The sequence below is a fragment of the Apiospora aurea genome (genome assembly GCF_038362705.1).
Source record: "Apiospora aurea strain CBS 24483 chromosome Unknown utg000001l_segment0_segment0, whole genome shotgun sequence".
NCBI lineage: Eukaryota > Fungi > Ascomycota > Sordariomycetes > Amphisphaeriales > Apiosporaceae > Apiospora > Apiospora aurea.
The window spans coordinates 6124189-6144340 of NW_027117388.1; the positions used below are offsets into that span (position 1 = coordinate 6124189).

Sequence of the window (20152 nt, forward strand, 5' to 3'; positions counted from 1 at the left end):
CGAGGATGAAAAATGCCGCCTTGGCAAGTTCTCGGCCTGCGTCATTTTGGTGAGCGGCCTCTGCTGCCGCATAGCCGTGCTGACCTCCTCCCCCAATTGATTGATCGACGTTTTGGGGGAAAGACAGTCAACCCCATCCCTTCCTTTCGCTTCCCCTTGCATTGCCGTGTCCCGGGGATTTATGGGGATGCCCCCAAACTCAATCAATGGATCACTCCGTCAGGTCAGCCGACCGCCCACAGAGCCTCGAAAAAAGGTGGCCCCCCTGAGTCGCTCCGACCACATCATCACTAATCACTACTCCGTTCCTGCACCACGAGCGCTTTTACTGCAGCACGGCACCATCGCCGCCGTCCGAGTCTAGCGCGCGCGACCCCCTCTGACATCTCTCCAACTCCCCTCAAGAGGAGGGGAACCAACCTTGATAACTGGCATCATCTGGACAGCTCGATCCACCATGGCGGGCGGCGTGAGCACGGCGTGCAGCCCCGTCAGTCTGGCCGCCGCCACGCCCCACGAAGCCGACTACGCCTACATCCAGAGCAACGGCAACCCGGTCCACATCCAGGCCATGACGGCGTGCTGCGCGCCGCAGGAGGCGCGGCGGGGCGGCGGCGGCGGCGGCGGCGGCGGCTGCTACACGTGGTGCCGCCTGCCGGCGGGCGCCGACATCAACGCGCCCGAGTCGCAGATTAGCTGGGAGAATGACTTCCAGTACTGCCTGAACTACCAGGGGCGGATGCTGGCGTCGGGCGATAATGACGACGGCGATGGCGAGGGCGGTGAAGGCGACGGCGAGGGAGAAGGGAAAGGACGCTATCGCGCGCCTTGGGTCCACGCTGTGAAGAAGGGGACACCGGAGAATGCGCTCAATTCTGCGGCCTCTTCTAATGCGCGGCAGCGCGACGGCGAGGTGGGGGGCGTGCTGAGGAGGGCGGCGCTGGTGGTAATGGGGGTTCTGGCCTTGACTCTTGTGTGAAGTCCAAGTCGGTTATCTTACTTGAAGAAGGAACGATGTACATAAACTTCTTCGAACTGTACATGAAACATCATGAAACAACACAAAGGTACGCATACTCAAACCCCTGGAGAGGAGTTGGAGGACATTGGGCTGATGAGAAATGCAGGCTCCAGCGAACCCTCGCGGGGTCTCTTGGTGACTCGGGCGTCATCGCCACCCTCCAACCCCAGACGCGCAGTTCCGTTTTCGAGAGCAAACTCGAGCCAGGACGCTTCCGCACCCGATTCTATCAGTTCGACCCGCAGTTTTGGGCAGCATCGTACAAGCACATCTCGCGAGGGTCTAGAAGTCAAGGGGTATCGATGAAGCTATACTTTTATGTAAAAGAAGTGCGAAGGGGAGATGTAGTGGAGGGGCATGTTCGCGGGCCGCATAGAATCTGATCGCGTGCATAATCATCTTTGAATGGACATCCTATAAGTGGAGGCCGATATCTATATTGTATGATTTGTCCCTCCAGGAACATTGGATCACAGCCAGTAATCTAAGGAGTTTCTTCTTCGGCGCAGCCTAACTCCATCTCAATATGGCGGAGATGACGTAGTTGAAGGCCTGTATACACCTACCGAGTATGAGAACTACCGCCCCAAGACTGCGCGGGCTAATCGGAGAGAACGAGGACATCCTGTTCGACGCTCGTCTTCTTTGGCTTCGGCGTGGCCTTCGGTACTCCGTCGCCGGAAGAATGGACAGGTGGTGGGAAAACAAGCACACTCCTAACCATGCCGCCGATGCCGTTATCAGGGGGCTTCTCTCCGCGATCGTCCGATCTGCTTGGGGGGGTTGACTGGGCAGATGGATGTGGGGTTATCACCGACCCGGCGTCGAAACAGGCTAACCAACCGAGAATATGTACAGTGCATGATGTGACAAACTCTCCGTGGGCTCAGTCTACCAATAATATTGACATGTATGCATGCCGTTTGCTGTTGTTATTATTATTGTTGTTGTTGTTGTTGTTACTAGTACTATAGATTAGCCAGGGCTGATTTCTGTTGTTTACTTTCAGCGTAGATGGTCCAATCAATTGAGATGGAGGGGCAGCAGTTTCATGTGAAAACGGTTCCTTTGTCTGCCACTGGCTGTCTTGCTGCCCCACCAACCCGAGCCTGCCGTGCCAGGAGCTCAAGGTTAGTTAGCGACTGCTTTGCCCTGTTAGACACTAAAACCCAGCTGCTAGTAGCAAATGACACACGACACGTCGGCCTTGCTTGATGACACCACTACAGTCAGTAACTGGCCAACAATATTGACGACGGGGATCCGGGGCAAAGAATCCCAACAGCCCAAAGCCACGTAAACAAGCAATTGATTCCTCATTTGGCTGCGATATTCCTTTCTTCTTTCCCTCCCGAGCGAACCAGCAGCTACGAGTTTTATTGGTCCAGATCAGTCAATCGGTTTCTGTTCGCCTGCAAATTCCAATCTCTCTCTCGATCGGTCGCATGCCATCACGACCATGGCTCGCCTAACACAAGCACCAATGACGCCACGCCGGAGCGTCTCCAACCCGGACTCCCTGACGGACCTGAACCGCCTGCTCGCGCGGCTGCAGCAGAACATCCTGCAAGCCAGCGCCGAGCAAGAGCGACGCCTGCGTACCAGCGAATACGAGAGGAACAAAGTCGGCATCGTACGTAATCCGCTGCTCGCTCCCCCTTCTCTCTCTCTCTTTGCGCCGTCACAAGCCTACCCACTGACACAGCGCAACGCTCTCTCTATAGAACCTCGAGTATGCGCGCACTCTCCTCACCAAGGTCGAGCAGGATGCGTCCAGCATCAAAGTCCACGCCCGCCGTCAGGACATGCAGTCAGACCTGAACCGCAAACGAGAAATCTTCGAGCAGCTGGCCGAACGCCTGCGCGAGCTGGAGGACTTGAGCATAGACAGTGACGAGGAGGACGAGAGCGACGAGGAAAGCGAGGACTTGCTGGCCGGTATCATACATACGCCGAGCGACAGCCCGAATCCGATACGGCCCGACGACGAGGACGCGGAACAGGATGCGTCGTTTGAGCAGGACGAAGACGACGAGGCAGAAGTGACGGTGCTACATGTGCCGCAAGCTACAACGTCGTCACAATCTAGGCCTACCGCAACAGCTCAGCCGACGGTACCAGCGTCACGGATACCAGAACAGCCGGGCACCGCGACGTCGCAGACCGTGCGGCCCCGCGGCAAAGGTGGTGTTGATACACAGGCGGGCGCCGACACGGCCGACACGACGGCCCGCAGCCAGCTCTTCGGCAACAAGCCGGCCTCGGCCACGACGGCCCTCTCGACGACGGCCACGACGGAGGCCATCCTGGACCACCAGCGCGACGAGCAGGACAAGCTGACGGAGTCGCTGCTGAGCATGGCGTCGGCGCTCAAGAGCTCGTCGCGCGCCTTCGCCACGTCGCTCGAGGAGGAGAAGGACGTCCTGAACTCGGCCGGCACGGGGCTCGACAAGAACGAGCGCGGGCTCGAGGCCGCCGCGCGCCGGATGGGCACGCTGCGCAAGATGAGCGAGGGGCGTGGGCTCATCGGCCGGTACATGCTCATGGCCACCATTGCGGGCATGTGGGTCCTCGCGATCTTGATCGTGTTTGTGCTGCCGAAGCTGCGCTTTTGATGACGGGCCGCGCAAGGGGTCAGAAGGGATATGTAAATACCAAACTGCACGGAAGGGCGCTTGGAAAAGGGAAGGACACACGACTTGACGACGATACCTATCTATGTACAGCGTTCAATGGCATAATTTCGTACAAAGATTCACTCATGATGTCCGATGCTGGTCTCGATATGTTGGCTGAAATTGCATTACGGACTAGGTAAAATCAACGTACGAGCCTCCGAGTAACAACTCAATAAATGGGTAACGATTCCCGTGAATGCCTCAGGCAAAACTAAGCTGTCTGATCCTGTCTCCCGACGATATTCCTCCCGTAGATATATCTTAATCTCCGAGATCGACAATCTACCAGATGATTTTCTCATCTCTCGCAGTTTCCCAGCGCCTGCCTCGCTCTGTGTTATTATATCAGTACATGTGTGAGATCAATGAAGCCGTTCGGGTGCGACACTAGATGGATTCGTAGCCTTCGTCAACGGTTTCATCGTTTGCGCCGGCGGCGGTAGCGGCGGTAGTGCTGGGACCGTCCCCATCATCCACGCCGCTGTCGTCGTCAATGATGACGACGGCATCATCGGCGTCCTCTATATCGGCATTGTGGGCGGTCGTCGTCTCCATGGGGCCGGCGGACTCCTCTTGGATATCTTTGGCCTCTTCCTCTATTTTCGACTCCTCGCCCGGGTGAGAGGGGCTGTCGTCAGTGGGATCTGAGGGGTAGAGAGTGTCCATATCGGGGACTTCGCCCTTGATCAAGCCGATGGGCTTGCCGCCCGCCTATGTTGCCAAATGGTCAGCATTTTTGTCGCGTCGCCTCGAGGCAGGAGGGGGAAACTACACTTACCGGAAGCTCGTAGACGAAGCCACGGCCTGTGACGTTATTCTTGCCCTTACGGAAGGCGGCGACGCGATCGTCCCACTCGACGCCCGTCTGGCGCCTGAAAAAACCCGTGAACTCCTTGAAGGCGGCGTCGAAGGTGCCACCGGCCTCGGGGCCCTCCATGCGGTCGCGGATGGGCTTGGCTCCCTTGGAGCGGTAGTAGATCCGGCCGACTTGGTACATGTGCGGCTTGGCGTTGGACTCGAAGAGCTGGATGGATTGGTTGGTTAGATGGGTAGGAGGAAGGAAGGAAGGCGGATAGAAAGAGAGAGAGCTCGGTTTCCGAGTGCTAGGTACTTACCGTGAGAGTATAACGTTCTCCCGGCTCTCGGGTGAGGACGATCTCGTATCTGAAGAATGTTTCGTCGGTGTAGGCTATGAAGAGTCCTGTATATATAAGCCATTACGTCGGTCACATTTGGGGGGGCGACTTACTCGGGTGGGGGGTAGGTCTTGCCTACCTCATCTTCTCTCGCCGCCATCTTCTGCTCCCGGAGGCGCTTGGCGCGCGTCGACTCGGCGATGGAGCGGCCGCCCTTAGCGAGCAGGTAATTATCGGGCGGTAGCTTCCGAGTCTCGATAAACGAGTCCTCGAACCAGTCGAGGGATAGGATGATAAGGTTCTTGCGTTTCAGCGCCGAGTTGACGCGGGCGCTGCGGTTCTTGGGCTGGAGCTCTTCGGGGATGGCGAGCAGGTGCGTAACCGAGGCATCGAGATCGGGCGAAAACTTGCCGCCCCAGCTCTCGAGGTAGCGCTGGATGTCGGACTCGGCCCAGCCCTTGCGGCCCTGGCCGACGTTGCCGGTGGTGGCGACTACGAGGCCGCGGAAGATGGGCTTAGGTTGGGCGACTAGGGACATGGTGTTGACGGGGAGGGTGTGTGGCTGTGTGTATGATCTGCTATGAGGGAGAAAGAAAGAAGAAAGGATATTGTAAGTTGTGAAAGAGAGAAGACAGAGGAAAGGAAAGTGAATGCCTTACGTGATGGGAGAAGAGGCTGAGGAAGGTGCTTGATACGGGACTGACAGAGGAATTCAATGTGGGTGTTGACCAGGCAGTGTGTCCTCCCTCAGGACACTGGACGGGTCGGTATTTGTGACTGGCGGGAAGAAGGTAAGCCTAGAGGATATCCGGAATATGAAAAGTTGCTGAGAATGAGAAACCCCAGGAAATAATACCGGTCAAAGAGACACGAGAGGATGAGGATGATGGGACTGGTAAAGTACGGGGTAGTTGCTCTATGTTGGTGACATATGTTTGTGACTTCCCTGTTTGACGTAACCTAGGATTGGGTGATCAAGGTGAAGGAGGTCGCAAAAGATCGAGTCTCAAGTGAATGTTTCTTCTTGATGCAGATGCAGACGAGAGGACAACCACTGGGGGCTGATGGGAAGGGTGAAGAAATATGTCAAGACTGGTCCCTGTTGAAGATCTAACAGATGTATCATTGCGATCGTAGCTTGCCTCAAGCTGTCACTCTTATTTCATGCCGGTCTACCACAAATTGGAGTGTGTGAGACCATAAGAAAACATAAGAAAGAAGTCCTTGATGGTAGATAGCTCGCTGGTCTATTCAATATGAAAGCCCCGAAAGAACATAAGTTGGCAAGAGCAGATTCAGCTGAAAGGGTCGCGATGCCGATGTGATGGTGCTGTGGGAAAGGGCAGGACACTCGCCGCTCCTTTACTCACTCGGCGGTAAGCGACAGCGACCTTCGGCGACGACGGGAAACCAAGCCGGATACAACATCCCAGAGGTGGGCGGCTTGCCGTATACCATAGTATGAAAGGATATCTCTCCATCTTGACTCCGCTATATGCACCCAAATGAGCTAAGGTAAAACCCCAGATCGAAAAAGGGGAGTTGGGCCAACTTTCTTGAAGACTGGCTTCAACCCCGGACATGACAAAAGACGGACAGTGATGTCTCTTCCACGGACGGTCGACACCCAGGCTTGGTATACGTGCATGAACTCTCCAGTCATTTGGAAGTAGAATAAGTTAGTCATCAGCCTCCCGTGTTACCTACCTCCAACACACACCACTTAATCCAATGAGCCAAATGGGACGACACCTGCCTCGGCATCGGAAAGGGCACTTCACTCAAAACATCGACAAAGGGGTCCTAGAGAAGTAAGCATTGGAAGTTCATATAATTCATTATCACTATCGCAAAATTGGAAGCGAGCAGGCACGTACACGCCCACTTACCATGTGCATTCATGACCATTGAAAAATCGATCCCTGAACGCCGCCCCTTCTGTGAAAAAAGCCACGCTATGCAAATTCCACATATAAAGCAGCCCAAAAATCGCTGGCATCATTGGATCCCACATCTAAACCGCCACCGGAAGTCGCTCAGGACCCTTCTCTGTAAATCAAAAGAACACGCTATGCTTCTTCTGAACCTTGTTCGGAGCCGCATCGCTAATGCCCCTCCTCCTCGACGGTCCAGCTTGTTGCTGAGGTGGTCCCCCCGCCGCGACCGCCGTGGGCATGCCACCAATTGCTGAGCCCGCCATGCATATAGCTGTTACGTGGTGGTTCCGCGCTCATGGGCCGCGGGGGCGGGGGCGGCTGCGCCATACCGCCCGCCATGCCGTTGGGATGTAGCTGCTGCGAGTTTCGCGGCGGGACTGCAGGCCTCTGGGCGTCTATGTCCTGCCCTTGAATGCCATACTCCCTCCGCAGCCGCTCCGTCTCCTGGGCGATCTCGGCGTCGCGGCGGCGGCGCTCCTTGTCCTCCTCCTCGAGCATCTTCTTGATGTGCTTCTGCTCCGCCTGGTCGCGCTTCTCGCGCTCGCGCTCCTCCTGCTCGACCATGGCCTGCAGCCGCTTAGTCTCGGCGTCGATCTCGCCGGTCTGCCGCCTCGACGGGGGCGTCATGTTATTGGTGATCGACGAAGACGCCGCTGCGGGGGCCCCATTGCCGAGACCGCCGCTCATGGTGTGTGCCGGGCTGGAAGAGGAGAGCGGCTTGGGGGATGACGAAGCCGGGATGGGACGCGAGTTCTTCCGCCTGGCCGGGGGCGGTACGCCCGGGATATTGAAAGAGACCCTGCTGGGGAACAAGTATATCTCGCGAATGGTCTCGGCGGCCAGCAGCAGCACTACCTCAAGTCCTTTCCGGTCCTCGACCTCCACCCTTCGCAGGTTGGGCTCATAGACGGTGAGACCTGGCTCTCGGCCCTGTTTATACAGCGCGATGGTGATATCTGGGTCCTTGTTCTTCTTGCCCGCGAGAGATGTCCCCGTCAGGTAGCATGTCATGTCCTTGGAAAACTTGCTGTCGCGCTTCCACTTGAAGCAGACCTTGGGTGTCAGTTCGCTGGCGACTGGGTCGTTCTGCTGCCGGTCCAGCTGCGAGGCGGACGGCATGCGGAAGCTCTGCTGGGGCAGTTCAAAGTCCCACGACTCCTTCCCCGTCCACGTGCTCTTCTCGCCCTTCACGGCGACTTGCTGATCGGGGTTATACAGCTGGATGACGAAGCCGTCCGGGATGAGCGGGACGGGAGCCGGCAGGACGCCATTCTGGGCGCGGATCTCGGCGGCGGACAGCGTGGGTTGCTGCCACTCGGGCTCGATGAGGACCTCGGCGAAGATGACGTCCTGGCTGGATACATCGCCGAGGGCCAAGGCGAACTTGTTTTTGGACTCGGGCCGCTGGGGGTTGGGCCGTCTGAAGGTGTACTCGGGGGTCGGTTCAGCGCCGTTCTGGGTGAAGTAGACGACAGTCGAGAGGGGGTTCTCGGACGAGAGCCGAGAGAAAAAGGTGGGCAGGTTTTCGTCGAGCATGGTGGGCTACCGGGTGCTGGGGGGGGTGGTGCTCCAGTCGGGAGTCGCGGTGGCTGCCGCTGCGGGAAGGCTTGTTGGGGAGGGAAAACCAACAGCAGCACGAAGGTGGTCGTGATGGGTCTGATCTAGGTCGGGTACACTTTGCTGCAGTTGGTGGCCGGAACAGCTCGTGATTGTGGGACGGGATTCTCTCTACACCGAGAATGGTGACGGGTTTGAAACGAAAGAAGGTTATAATAGGAAGTCAATGACTCGAAATCCGAAAGAAAGAAAGCTTTCAAGCCTCCGGAAGGGGCTGACGAATCTCGGGCTTGGATCAGCGCAAGGCTGTGTTAAGAGATGGTGAAACTGCGCAGCCTTTGGTTGCTCTAGCTTCTGGGGCGCGCGCGCAGACGGCAGGAACTGGTATGCAGTTGGGTTTGGGATGATTACGACAACATGGCTCGGCTTCAATCAATTTGATGGGTTGCTGGGTTCGCATTCCTCAGGCACGTCAGGCAGTTGCTTGCTACCTGGATGAAGAAGGATCTGCCACTTTGATATTGACAATTCTAGAAGCCTGCGCAGAAGTGGGCTTGAAGGGGATGGAAGGAAGAGGTGGGCGGTGCTGTTCCGTGGTTCTGTTGTTGGTGGGATGCTGCCGCTCGTGCTGCATCTGCTCATGCCGCTGCTTGCTTTGGCGGCGATCCGCTGACTTGCCCCGGTGGGGAGTTGCTGGAACCCGTCACGCCCGTTGGTGGGCTGTTCAGTGGGTTGTGGCCCAGAAGGGAAAGATCCAAGGCCGGCAATGTGCAATGTGCAGCTGCTGTCGTCACTCCCTTCATCAGTCTTCAGTTCGATGTTCCCACTGTCGCCCGCCCCAAGTCCAAGTGCTGCAAATGCCAAGTCTAAGCCACTCCCCCTCCATGCATGCAATGCAAAGCTGCGACTCGACACTGATTGGCCCGGCCCAACTCAGCTCTCAGAACAGGGCAGTGCCATTTGTTGCTATTTGCGTACATTAGGTCCCTAACGGGCCTAACTCTAGGTTGGTGACTCTTTGCCCGCCCGAACTTAGATAACCTCCGGCCAGGAACAGGTTCGCTTCGTTTCTCGATTGCGATTGCGACCGTCGGTACGCGCGTCCACTTGAACGCTCATGGCCTATCGAACGAACACCATCTCGAGATTGCACTGGAAATCGGAAGTACGTCCATAGGTTCCGCATGTTGGTTGTTAGTCAGCTCCCGATTACCATCTCCAGACTCAACCCTTGATTGAAGCCTCTCCAGAGATGAGGTGCCACGAAACCCCGACTCCGATACAATGGGACCAAGACTAAAGTAGGTAGGGAAACATTTATTTTGGGGGACCGGATTGCCCCCTTACATGGGGCGGCTCAAATGTCAGAGAGAGAGAGAGATCAAGATATATAGGTATATCCCCCAGATTCGCGACTGAGGAAACATGCTCTTTGCTTGGCTCTCGCTGTCGCAGGTCGAAACCGCGGTGGGGGATCCCGTTCTCGTGTCTCAACCTTCACAGCCAAGGTGACAGGGTGATGGGAGGGAGATCCCCAATCTGATCCACCAACTTAATCTATCGGTCGGTTTGGAAATCAAACTATAGATGCACGTCTTGTCCATTGGTCTGCTCATGCTCGTCGCTTGCACGGCAAGTCCACCCGGGCCAGCTGTTGAGGATTCAATTGGTTTGGATTATTTGTACGTACGACCTAGATCCTCCCGCATTGCCGACATCGCGCCGTCTCGCGACCCGCGATGCCTTGACCAGGTCTCTCCTCAAATAGTTTGTTTGTATGTATATGTGCGCAGTTCGACTCGTGTCTGGGTACCCATGTGGTGAAGGTCACCAGCGAGGAAATACAACACCCCCCAGCATCCCCCTACATGGCACCAGGCCAGCCCAGACCAAGAGTTGGACTTTCATCACCCCCTCTCTCCTGACTTTTCTCCCAAGCCCCCTCCCTCCACATCTTCATGGTACAATATAAGAGTTGTATATACAGGTTAGCAGAATAGAAACAGTGGTACACTGTGCAGGTCTATATCGTGTACAGTTCGCCAATCGTCGCCCAGATAGTCGTCCGGGCCCTCGTCGTATTATCTAGATGTTAATGATCTTGATCATTGTTGTCACCGAGGCCCTGCCGGTGTTTGTGAATTGCTCGGTTGGGTTGGGACACCAGGGACCGGCGGTGCCTCTACCTCGTTTTGCTTGCGCTCATCTGCTCTCTTGATGCGTCCGATTTGCTGGTTGACCCAGCTGTTGACACTTCGGTATTTGGCTGGCCGGTCCTCGCTCGTCGCCGTGTACACCGTCTCCCTATCCCCCGCTCTCCGGCTCATCCATGAGAACCGACCGGCGGCGGGCGGTGGCACTCGCAGTGTTGCTGCTCCTGCTGGCGGCGGCGGGGGCTTGAGGGCGGATTCCGGGACAATGATGTCGCCGTCTCCGAAGCCCGACGAGAGCGAAGATAGATCACTGGCACGATACGCCTGCCGTTGTGCCGGGTCGTACGCATCAGAGGGCTGTCGCGCTAACTCGGATTGGTTGAAATAGGCGTCGGGCATCCGCGATCTCAGAGTCGAGTTGTATTCGCTCAATGCCAGAGCCTGGTTCTTGGTCAGGGTTGCGTATTCTTCGGCGGGGATCATCACCACGGAGCCTGGTGCCATTGGTCGTTGCATCAAGGTCTGCTGAGAGTGTACTGTGTTCGATCGGGCCAGCATCACCTTCTCGTCCCCGTAGTAGCCGGCATTTTGCATCGAGTTCACGTCTCCCCGCTCGTTGTCCGGCGATTTACGACCGCGGATCTTCCTCCAAAACTCGGGGCCGGAATCGGTTGGCTTCTTCAGGGTACGATATATAATCCAAGAAACGAAGCACACCAATATGAACGCTCCTGATAAAATGGTCAGCTAACCTCGCTCCGTAAACCGGGCGCGGACGTATGTCATACCTATGGATCCAGCGGCAATCAAAACGTGTTCTCCTGTCTCGTCCAGAGCATTGCCACTCTGGTTTCTGTGGGGCTTATCAGAATGGCCGTAGTCTCTGTCCTGGTCCGCAGTGACTTGAGGTAGAGCAGTTGCCGTAGTTGCTGTAGTGGGCAGGTCAATGCCCTTGCGCGGCTGGCTTGTAATGGCATCCAGTGGTGTCGTTGTCATCATCGGGACCGAGACCCATGTGGTTTTGGTCGCAATCTATGCGCTGTTAGTGATCCAGGTCCTTGACACTCGAGAAATCAGGCGACTACTCACGGCCGTGCTTAGGACGATGCTGGTGACGTCCACGGTGGAAGGTTGCATCGTTGATGCCACAGTGGTAGGCCGCTTTGTGGATTCTATGACCGGCGCCGTGGTGGTTTTCGTGTTCGTTGCGCTGACTGGCGGGCCGACCATTGATATCGTGTGGGTTGGCATATGGGTAGGGTCCGATATCCATATTGAGCTCACAGGCTTCGTCTTGTTCTTGTTGGGTAGTCCTTTGCCACTATCTGATGATCCATTACTTGACACCGAGTCCTCCTCGTACACTTCTAGGTGCGGACCAGGGTCCTTGTCGTAGTAGCCCTCATCGCCGCGTTCTTGTATGGATTCGTAGTCGGCGCCTATGGCCTGAGCAGTGCCCTCTTCGATCGGTGGCAAGTCGTTCAACCACCTCCTCAGCAGCTGTGTTTTCTCGTTGAGTGGTGCCATTTCTTGACCGGTGGGCATTCTCTTTCCCAAGTTCAGCAGCCTCCGTCACAACGCGTGATGAAATATCTCGTCCACTTTAATACATCGCCAGAGAAGGGGAAAAAACGAGTGACAACAAAGTACAACCGAGTACTTCTATACTGTAAAGAAAATTAACAGGAACCAAGCCAGGAAGGAGAAAAATCGAATATAAACCCAGAGGCTAGGGGCAATGAATCGAAAAATCAAAAGGCCTGCCTTGAGAAACGAGGGAATGGAAAGGTTGAAGGGGGAAAGTGAGAAGTGAAGAAGAGTGTGTAGTGTGGGAGAGTGTGCCTCAGATGTGTAAATCATGGGCTATGGAAACAAGCTACTCTTGGGGCTTGGGACGGCCACTCCAGGGCATAAAGACGGCCCTGCGCGAGATCCCTCAAGGGGGTACGAGGAAGCGGAGGAGGCAACGGGTCTCTGGTCTCTCTGGGCTCTGGCTCGTTCACGACCGTGCACTCGCAGTCCACTTTATTGCGTGTAAAGGGTCCGTCCGATGCTACTGCTACCGAGAGAAGAGCGTCCTAGCCTACATATGGAGTGGCTCGCCTCTTAGCCTCTGTCTGTCACTGCGAGAGCCAAGTTACCCTTCTCGTGCGTGTCCCGGTCAAGGGCCGCGAGCGCCCCGTAACGACCAAGGAACCCTGTGCAGGCGTGGATGGACAGTCGGCGGCAGCCATGCAGAGAGGCTGCTGAATGGCCAATCAAACTGTAAAAACCGTCCCCCAAGGTCGTGGCATCTCTGGGCATCTCAATCGTGTGCGCTGGATCCCGGGTCCGCAAGCATTGCAGTGTGCGTGCCGGTATGCGCAGTTTGGGTAACTCGCTCATCTTGCGATTGGTCCGAGAGAGGGTAGTGGCCGGTGGCCCGGGGACATTTCCAGACAGTTTCCAGGGGCCGTTGTTACTGTCACAGTTGTGTCGCTTAGTGGTGGTGGTTTGCCGTTTGACAGGGCCTGGGCTAGCCTGGCAGCTTTCACGCTTTGCTTTGCTCGCGCTGGCTTGCCGGCTGTGAAGTAACCTGCGACATCATGGTCAAGGAGGTCGCGTCTCAGCAGGGGTTCGTGGCGGGGCGCCAGGTTTCAAATGCCATCTGAACGGGTCCTCCAGATTCCGGCGGGCGATGATGACCCAAAAGCACGGACAGCTGCCTGCCTGCCTCAGGGACTTGGACAGAAGAGGTCCTCGTTGCAAATCGTCGAATCGACGCTGTGCTGGCTACAATACGACCCTCATAGCGGTAAACGAGATAATCGAGCATTCCTCAGGTCAACTAGGTATACCTGAACGTCATTTCCGTTGTCCGCGGCCCGGATCTGGTCTGCCCCCAGCCCATGAAAGCACAGCACAGTGACGTGATGCAGAAACATGCGCAGCAATGCGACCAGTAGGATGGGATGATGGATAGCGTCTGGTGACTCTCTGAAGGTGCGGCTGGTTTCGCCTGCAGTTGATTGCCCATGGTAAATAGAAACTCATATATGTGGAGGCAGATGCGATCTCGTTGGCTATGGGTTACGTATGCATGGGCTATGGGGACGAAGCCGTAAACCCGCGGCTGGATAAGATTGAATCTCTGATCGGAACTCGAATTCCACATACCTCTAACCTGCCAAGCTGCGATGCCTGTGAACCTACCACCCACGGCGAGAGACAGCGAACTCCTCGCCAGCGCAAAGGCTTGTACGTTCCTTCAGCCTTCAGACTCTGCGATCCTTCTCCATCGGCGTCAGGGCTTTGAGCACTCGAGGGCTACTTACCAGGTAAGTAAGTGCATACATAAATCAATCAAATTGAGGTGGGCATAGTGGCATAACCACTGTCCAGGTAAATCGATAGCGATTCCCCGCAAACTCAGGTGCTCCAGTACTTATCTCGCAGGTAGATAGGTACGTACCTCTTGGCCTTGATGCTAGCGGTAGTAGCGGGAGCATCGAACCTGGTAATTCGCTGTGCTCAGTCAGTCTTCTTGGCGATATACCACCGGGTACGGCCAGTATCGCTCTCGATGCCAGGTGATCTCGTTGCCTAATAAGCGTGATGTCGTGCAAAGCTTCTTTTTTTCTTGTTTCCATCCATCAACGAGCCCAGACCCTCACCCATCGGAACATTTCAATATATTATATTTCTCCCCAAGTAAAGTATGCTTAAGCCTCGTGGCCCGCTGCTGTCATCAACTGTGGCCTGTGCTTGTTTCTGAGAATCGCTTAAAGTTCCCTCGTCTCGCCATTCATTCATACTTTCTGCCGCCTTCCCGTTGAACCATGCCAACAATCAACGTCGCGGCCCTCGCGGAAGCCGACATACCTGGTGCCGTGAAGGCCATCCAGTACGGTTGGAACATCCTCCTTCGTTGCCCAGCGTCCGGGTCTTGAACCAACCCCTCCGCGCACACGGAGACGGGGCTTTGGCTGCTCGGGTGGCCGATCGTGGCTAACAGCAACTGTTTCAAGGGAAGCATTCGCAGACGACCCTTACAACAACTGGGTGTTTGACAAATCCAACGTACGTATATGCCCTCTCGCGGCGTGTTTGGTTTGGTTTGGTTCCAGTGCAATGCAGTGCACCTGCCGTTCGTCGGGAAATCCGTTCGCAGATGTTCCATGCCAAGCCAGCAATCCCGTTTCACGTCGTGGATCCCTTGCAGATCTCAGAATCGAGAACGAGCCACGATTGCAGGAAAAAGTGAGAGTGAATTTACCTGCTACTCACGCTCTGTCGCCATAAGCTTGGCTGCAGAACAAAGTTGCCTGCAAGATCCACGCAACGGGAGGGCCGCTTGCTCTGCCTGCTCTGCACGCTCTGGATCCTGACAAATGACCATCAGTCTGGCACCATACTGCGAACGCTAACAGCCATGCACGCAGTTCAACGCCCAGCGAAATGCCGCTTCCCTGGGCATTCGGTGTCGATGGGGTATGCGCAATGGCATTTTCCATGTAGCAAAGGAGGAGGGCAGCGATCAGGTCCTCGGTGTCGCTTGTTGGCTCAGACCCCAGAAAGCAGACAAGCCCCAGAGTTGGAATGATTGGCTCGAAGATTGGAAGCTATGGCTGAACCAGGTCTCCATGAACCTCTATTATGGCCGCGGCGGTCTTATCGTCAAGGTGAGTCTTGGACTCTTGGTCGTTTCGTTTCCGGCATTCGCAGATCACGGGGCGCGGCATGATGAGCATCCCGGAGTCCCGAACTACTTTCCGGCCTCCGATCAAGTGACAAGTGGTGGTGGTTTCTGAGATTGTGGGCACGCGCTCCTACGCCCCTAACCCCTTCAGAAGCCCCATCCTTACCTAACCCCATTAGGCCGCTCTCTTGCCCGGCTGAAACCCCCGGTGATCGCAATTGACAATAAGCGATTCCACACCTACTGATCTTTGCCACATGCAGCGATACTACATCTGGAAAGAAGCCCAAGCCCAGGCGCAGTCATCCGTATGGACCGATCCCCGCGGATACTACTTTCTAAACATCATGGTGGTTGTGCCCGAGGCCCAAGGCAAGGGTGTGGGCCGGCAGATGATGAAGGCTGTCACAGATCAAGCGGACGCCGAAGGCATGAACTGCTACCTTGAGTCGAGCCGCGATAAACCAAACATGCAGATCTACGGTCGCTTCGGCTTTCGATTCGCCAAGGAGCTTGAATGCGACGATCATGGCACTGCGATCAAGTTGTTCGCCATGGTCAGGGAGCCCAACGCCAGTCCACAAGACAATTGAGCTGTCGTTCCAATGTCATCTGAACATTCCGTGCATAATATTGCCCCCCGCCACCAACTAGTTCCTCGATGACCGAAGCGAATTCCACGGTGGGGAGGACGACCGCTGCTCGGGGAGATAAGTCAAGGTGACGACTGAGATTGAAGTTGTGTCGACGGCAAAGTAGAGCAAGGGGCACCTTGAATCACCCGGATCTGATTCAAGGGTAGACCTTTGGCGGCAGGTTCACACAGCATCTCTATAATCAATATGAATATCACAGGCCATCCGGCAAACGCTCATCCGAACCCCCTTTCTCATCAAATAGACTCGACCTTAGTTCTAGAGCTGTACTCTCGCAGAATGGAAATTGCATGGATAAAGCTTGGATGCAATTGAGTATGACAGTTGCCGACGCCTCTTTCGGTCGATACAGGTCGATGACTCCTGATGTTGAACACATGTGAGAACACGACAAATCCCGCTTCATCTGACACACCAGTATGTCGTACATCAATTGAAGAGGTTTGAGTTGCATTTATTCCCTCTTCGCTATCAAAGCTAGGTGAGAAGTTCTGCTTCGTTTGTTTTGTTAGATCTAAAGTAATCATGATTGCAAGTTATGAGGTATTTGATGTATATTGTTACTTACTGAGTATCATTTCGGCATCACCCAAACTCGCAGATGTCAGATGTACACGTTGTAGACAGCCTAGCACTTGCTCAGATGATGAAAGCCTATAGGTGGACGAAAGCTCCTTCAGACTCCCATCGCCTTGGTGACGACAACGCTACTCTGGGTATAGCACTGTTCATAGATGATCAAGGGCACAGCTAAACTACCCAGTGGGATAAACATCATAGTATGGCACTGAATAATCCCCTATCTGTGCAGTACGGCATAACATGGTGGGCGTAGCGCTGTTGCCATCAAGTGGACAGCCTGTTGCATTGATGGAGGCTTCCCATACTTTGGAGTCTTCTCACGGTGCCAGGTGGCATGTCTTTGTATGATTTCAGCTAGCATACATGGGAAACGTACTCGGAGATCTTTCAATGTTAGCTCGATACTACAGTATCCGAGGCTGTGTTTGAGAACGAGCGACGATAGGATCTAAGCCAGTGTATGACTGCTACACCTTGCTCAAGTTTATCCAGGTATAGACAACCTTCTTGCCCATTTTGTTTTCACGGCAAGATGCTTATGATCTGGCATAGGAAGTCGTTGATAAATATCGTAGTTGGATACATCTTCTCTTCAGTATACTAACTATAAACCGAAGTTTATAGTCCGAACCCCTTTCCTCCAAAGATCACTATGACAAACCTCTTGCTAGCGGACATGCATTGCTTGCTAAACAGGGTTCCATATTCATTTGTGCTGTATATAGGAGTAGCTCTAGTATATGCACGTAGATTATTCAGAACTGACGATGCTTGATATCTCTGGAAGGTGCAATTGGAAGATAACGGCGTTTTGAAAACAGCGATGTGCCGGTAGCGCTATACTGTACAACCCTTAGGGTAGCCCCTGATCAGGACTTTCCCCCTTGTGGTCGACGGGATCAGTCGGCCGTTAGAAGTCGCATTGCGTCCAGCCCAGAAGAGTACGTAGATATGTTTTTAGGGGAGTGTGCAGCGACGAAGGGGGATTGAGCCGCAAAGAACGCGGGTGCGGTAGGTAAAATCGAGTGTGGACGAAGAATAAATGATGATTGGCTACTTATTAACCCATCACAGCTTGCTGTTGGACGGCGGCGAACTCAGGGGTTGTGCCAATCCTCATTGGCCAGTCTTGCGCGTACCGAACTGTGAACTTGCAAACACTCGGTAAAGCGTACCAACGTCCCGGTGGGAGTCCCCTCAAATTTCCCCACGTTTTCGCGACAAGGACATCTAAACTTTTCGGGCAGCTTTCAGGCAATTGGCAGATCACAGTCGGTGGCGGCAATGGACGAGACTCGAGATACTCGGCCGAGTACGTTGGAAGGACTGCCAGTCGAGCTCGTGCGGCTGGTGCTTGCCGGCCTTCCGGACGTCGCGTCGCTACGAGCGACAGTCCTCTCGTGCCCGATATTCTACGGCGCGTTCCAGGAGGCGGAGGCGGCCATCGTCAAGCAGGTGCTGCTCAACCAGATGGATGCCAGCGTGCTGCCCGAAGCCATGGCCGCTGCCGAGTCCACGCGGCTGCGCCTACACCCTGACGCGGAGCCTCTTGCCGAGATGACTGTCGCCGGTTTCATGGATCAAAACCTACGCAACAGACCAGCGCCGCCAACGTCTTGGTCGCTGCGGGACGCTATTTGAGTTGCGTGGTTCCATGCGGCAGTCGAAGAGTTTGCTGTCAGGTTCGCCAACGAAGCCATGGCTACGCCTCGACTCAGTCCGTCCGGGCCTATCGACGTGACATGCCAAGAGTTATGCAGGATCGAGCGCGCTCTGTACCGGTTTGAAATATATTGTAACCTTTTCCGCATCTCCCCGATGCTGCTGAGATCGCCGGGAATGCCGATGCGTATCCGGTTTTACCGAGAGCAGCAGCGGCTCTTCTTTACGAATTTTGCCCCCTGGGAGAACGAGCAGCTGGGATGTATCCACGACTTTCTAGTTGGGGCCATATTGCCAGGTCAGTCGCTACGTGATAGCAAGGTTTCGCGAGGTCTGGCAGTGTATTGACAAGAGGGTTACGACAGCTTTCGATGACATCGTAGATCACGATGTTGCCTGGGGCGCATTCAATGTAGACCATGGCACCCTTGTATCGCCCACCATTCAGCATATCATGCTATCGGGGCTGAAGAAGCTGCACCAGACCGTCCAGGCAGAGACCTACGAGAAACGCCACGCGCTACTTCACCACCTCCGTATTGGTGGTGTTGGACCTCCCGCCCCGGAGCTTGCCCTCTGCGGCGGGCTTCGGGGCGCGAACGAGCAGACCCACATCATCTTCCTCAAGTGGCTGACGCCCGACGACGATGTGCTCCGGCTGAGACAGCCGTACTTCGCGGAACCGGACCCAGGACCGGCAGACGCCTGGCGGTGGGCACACCAAGAAGAAAGCTGGGCGCACTGGGTGTACCAGGGGAACCGCCGCGACCTGCGCCGGTGGGGGTACGTCATGTGGGATCGGCGCAGGCTGGAGTCGATCGGCCTCCTTCGGGAACCGTGGGACGACGCGCCCTACTTGCGCGAGGCGGCCCGGGAACAGCAAGAGGCCGCGCAGCGACGGGCCGGCTTGCATGAGTCATGGGAAAGGAGGGAGTGCATCTGGAAGCGCGGCGGGTGTGGCTGGTGGAGTTGGGGAGATGAAAGCAAAGTGCGATACCCAGACGCAGTGGTGGTGGAGGAGGATAGTCGTCCGAGGTCGATGTCTGAGCCGGGCGGCCCGTACATGTCCACGACGAGGTGGCCCGAGTCTCTACAAGAGGCTAAGGAGATGTTGAGCGCGATGGATTTCTGCCTTCGCCAGTCAGTCAAGTTTTGAGGTGACTTACTTATGCACCTTTGGTAGGTACGGTACATAGTCAACAAACAGATGACACATCACCCAGTCGGCAACCATGCTCAGATCTTGTAATCACCGTTGATGGCCACTTGACTCGCCGGCTCATCCGCGCCAGAACCTTGCGAATCTTTGTTCATCCCCGTCTGGAACCCACTATTATGGCTCGCCTTGCTAAACAACCCTATCTTAGCAGGTACCGGATCGCCGGGTCGGTTGTCTCTCGGCGTGCTACGGATGTACCGTGAGTTGTACGTACAGCATCTAAGCAATCTGGCGGCCATTGAGGTGACATCCGCATGTTCGCTATTCGGCGCTTCTTTTTGTCCTGCAAGCATAAGTGTTTCCTGAGGTGAGTGGTAAGTTATGTAAGGACGGAGTACGCAATATCAGATCAAGTCTAATGACCGTGGACTGCGATCTGGATGCTCCATCGCTTAGGCCCAGATTGCTACGTCATGTGTGCAGCAGGCCCCAAAATATTGACACACGTGGGCACCGACTCGAGATTCCCATAATTCGAATTTGTATCACGTCAAATTAATGCCGAACGGGCAGACACATAGCCAATCAGGTTCGGTGGTGTCGAAGGGGGGAAAGGGTATTCGGCGCACACCGACTTCATCCGAGGCTCGGGACTTTTTCAGCTGCAGGTTCCATTCTATCCGGTGTATGACTTGTCGATTGGGATGCGGTATGTGTAAGATGTAAGTGCACAACCGGATCTTCTGACATAAGATACTTTGATGTAGGTTGCACTGCGTATTATTATTACCTTGATCTCATGTGAATCCTCGGCGCGCCTAGTCCAGCACGTATCCGATTGCCCAAGCTCCTTCCTCTTCAGAGCTGAGGTCCCTATCGGGGGTCTTTAGCAGCTCCAATCTACCGTAGCGTCCGCCCGTCCTGAGCTCGCTA

At 55.3% G+C, this 20152-nt stretch overlaps 8 protein-coding genes across 8 annotated transcripts; 5 read left to right on the top strand and 3 right to left on the bottom strand.

Moving 5' to 3' along the window:
* Positions 1–457: 457 nt before the first annotated feature.
* Positions 458–979, top strand: PG986_001851 (uncharacterized protein; the record flags this gene model as incomplete). The annotated part of the gene is made up of 1 exon (XM_066838073.1): positions 458–979. The coding sequence occupies one exon, from the start codon at positions 458–460 to the stop codon at positions 977–979; it is 522 nt and encodes a 173-aa protein (XP_066706966.1).
* Positions 980–2480: 1501 nt separating this feature from the next.
* On the top strand, positions 2481–3636 carry PG986_001852 (uncharacterized protein; the record flags this gene model as incomplete). The annotated part of the gene is made up of 2 exons (XM_066838074.1): positions 2481–2654; positions 2746–3636. 2 exons carry the CDS (start codon positions 2481–2483, stop codon positions 3634–3636), a joined length of 1065 nt encoding a protein of 354 aa, XP_066706967.1.
* A 450-nt stretch (positions 3637–4086) lies between these two features.
* Positions 4087–5373, bottom strand: PG986_001853 (uncharacterized protein; the record flags this gene model as incomplete). The annotated part of the gene is made up of 4 exons (XM_066838075.1): positions 4087–4410; positions 4478–4723; positions 4815–4863; positions 4949–5373. 4 exons carry the CDS (start codon positions 5371–5373, stop codon positions 4087–4089), a joined length of 1044 nt encoding a protein of 347 aa, XP_066706968.1.
* A 1567-nt stretch (positions 5374–6940) lies between these two features.
* Positions 6941–8308, bottom strand: PG986_001854 (uncharacterized protein; the record flags this gene model as incomplete). The annotated part of the gene is made up of 1 exon (XM_066838076.1): positions 6941–8308. One exon carries the CDS (start codon positions 8306–8308, stop codon positions 6941–6943), a length of 1368 nt encoding a protein of 455 aa, XP_066706969.1.
* Positions 8309–10443: 2135 nt separating this feature from the next.
* On the bottom strand, positions 10444–12027 carry PG986_001855 (uncharacterized protein; the record flags this gene model as incomplete). The annotated part of the gene is made up of 3 exons (XM_066838077.1): positions 10444–11213; positions 11271–11514; positions 11572–12027. The coding sequence occupies 3 exons, from the start codon at positions 12025–12027 to the stop codon at positions 10444–10446; spliced, it is 1470 nt and encodes a 489-aa protein (XP_066706970.1).
* Positions 12028–14300: 2273 nt separating this feature from the next.
* PG986_001856 (uncharacterized protein) lies at positions 14301–15753 on the top strand (the record flags this gene model as incomplete). The annotated part of the gene is made up of 4 exons (XM_066838078.1): positions 14301–14365; positions 14490–14541; positions 14892–15143; positions 15424–15753. The coding sequence occupies 4 exons, from the start codon at positions 14301–14303 to the stop codon at positions 15751–15753; spliced, it is 699 nt and encodes a 232-aa protein (XP_066706971.1).
* Positions 15754–17682: 1929 nt separating this feature from the next.
* On the top strand, positions 17683–18039 carry PG986_001857 (uncharacterized protein; the record flags this gene model as incomplete). The annotated part of the gene is made up of 1 exon (XM_066838079.1): positions 17683–18039. The coding sequence occupies one exon, from the start codon at positions 17683–17685 to the stop codon at positions 18037–18039; it is 357 nt and encodes a 118-aa protein (XP_066706972.1).
* A 57-nt stretch (positions 18040–18096) lies between these two features.
* On the top strand, positions 18097–19216 carry PG986_001858 (uncharacterized protein; the record flags this gene model as incomplete). The annotated part of the gene is made up of 2 exons (XM_066838080.1): positions 18097–18358; positions 18444–19216. 2 exons carry the CDS (start codon positions 18097–18099, stop codon positions 19214–19216), a joined length of 1035 nt encoding a protein of 344 aa, XP_066706973.1.
* Between the last annotated feature and the right edge of the window lie 936 nt (positions 19217–20152).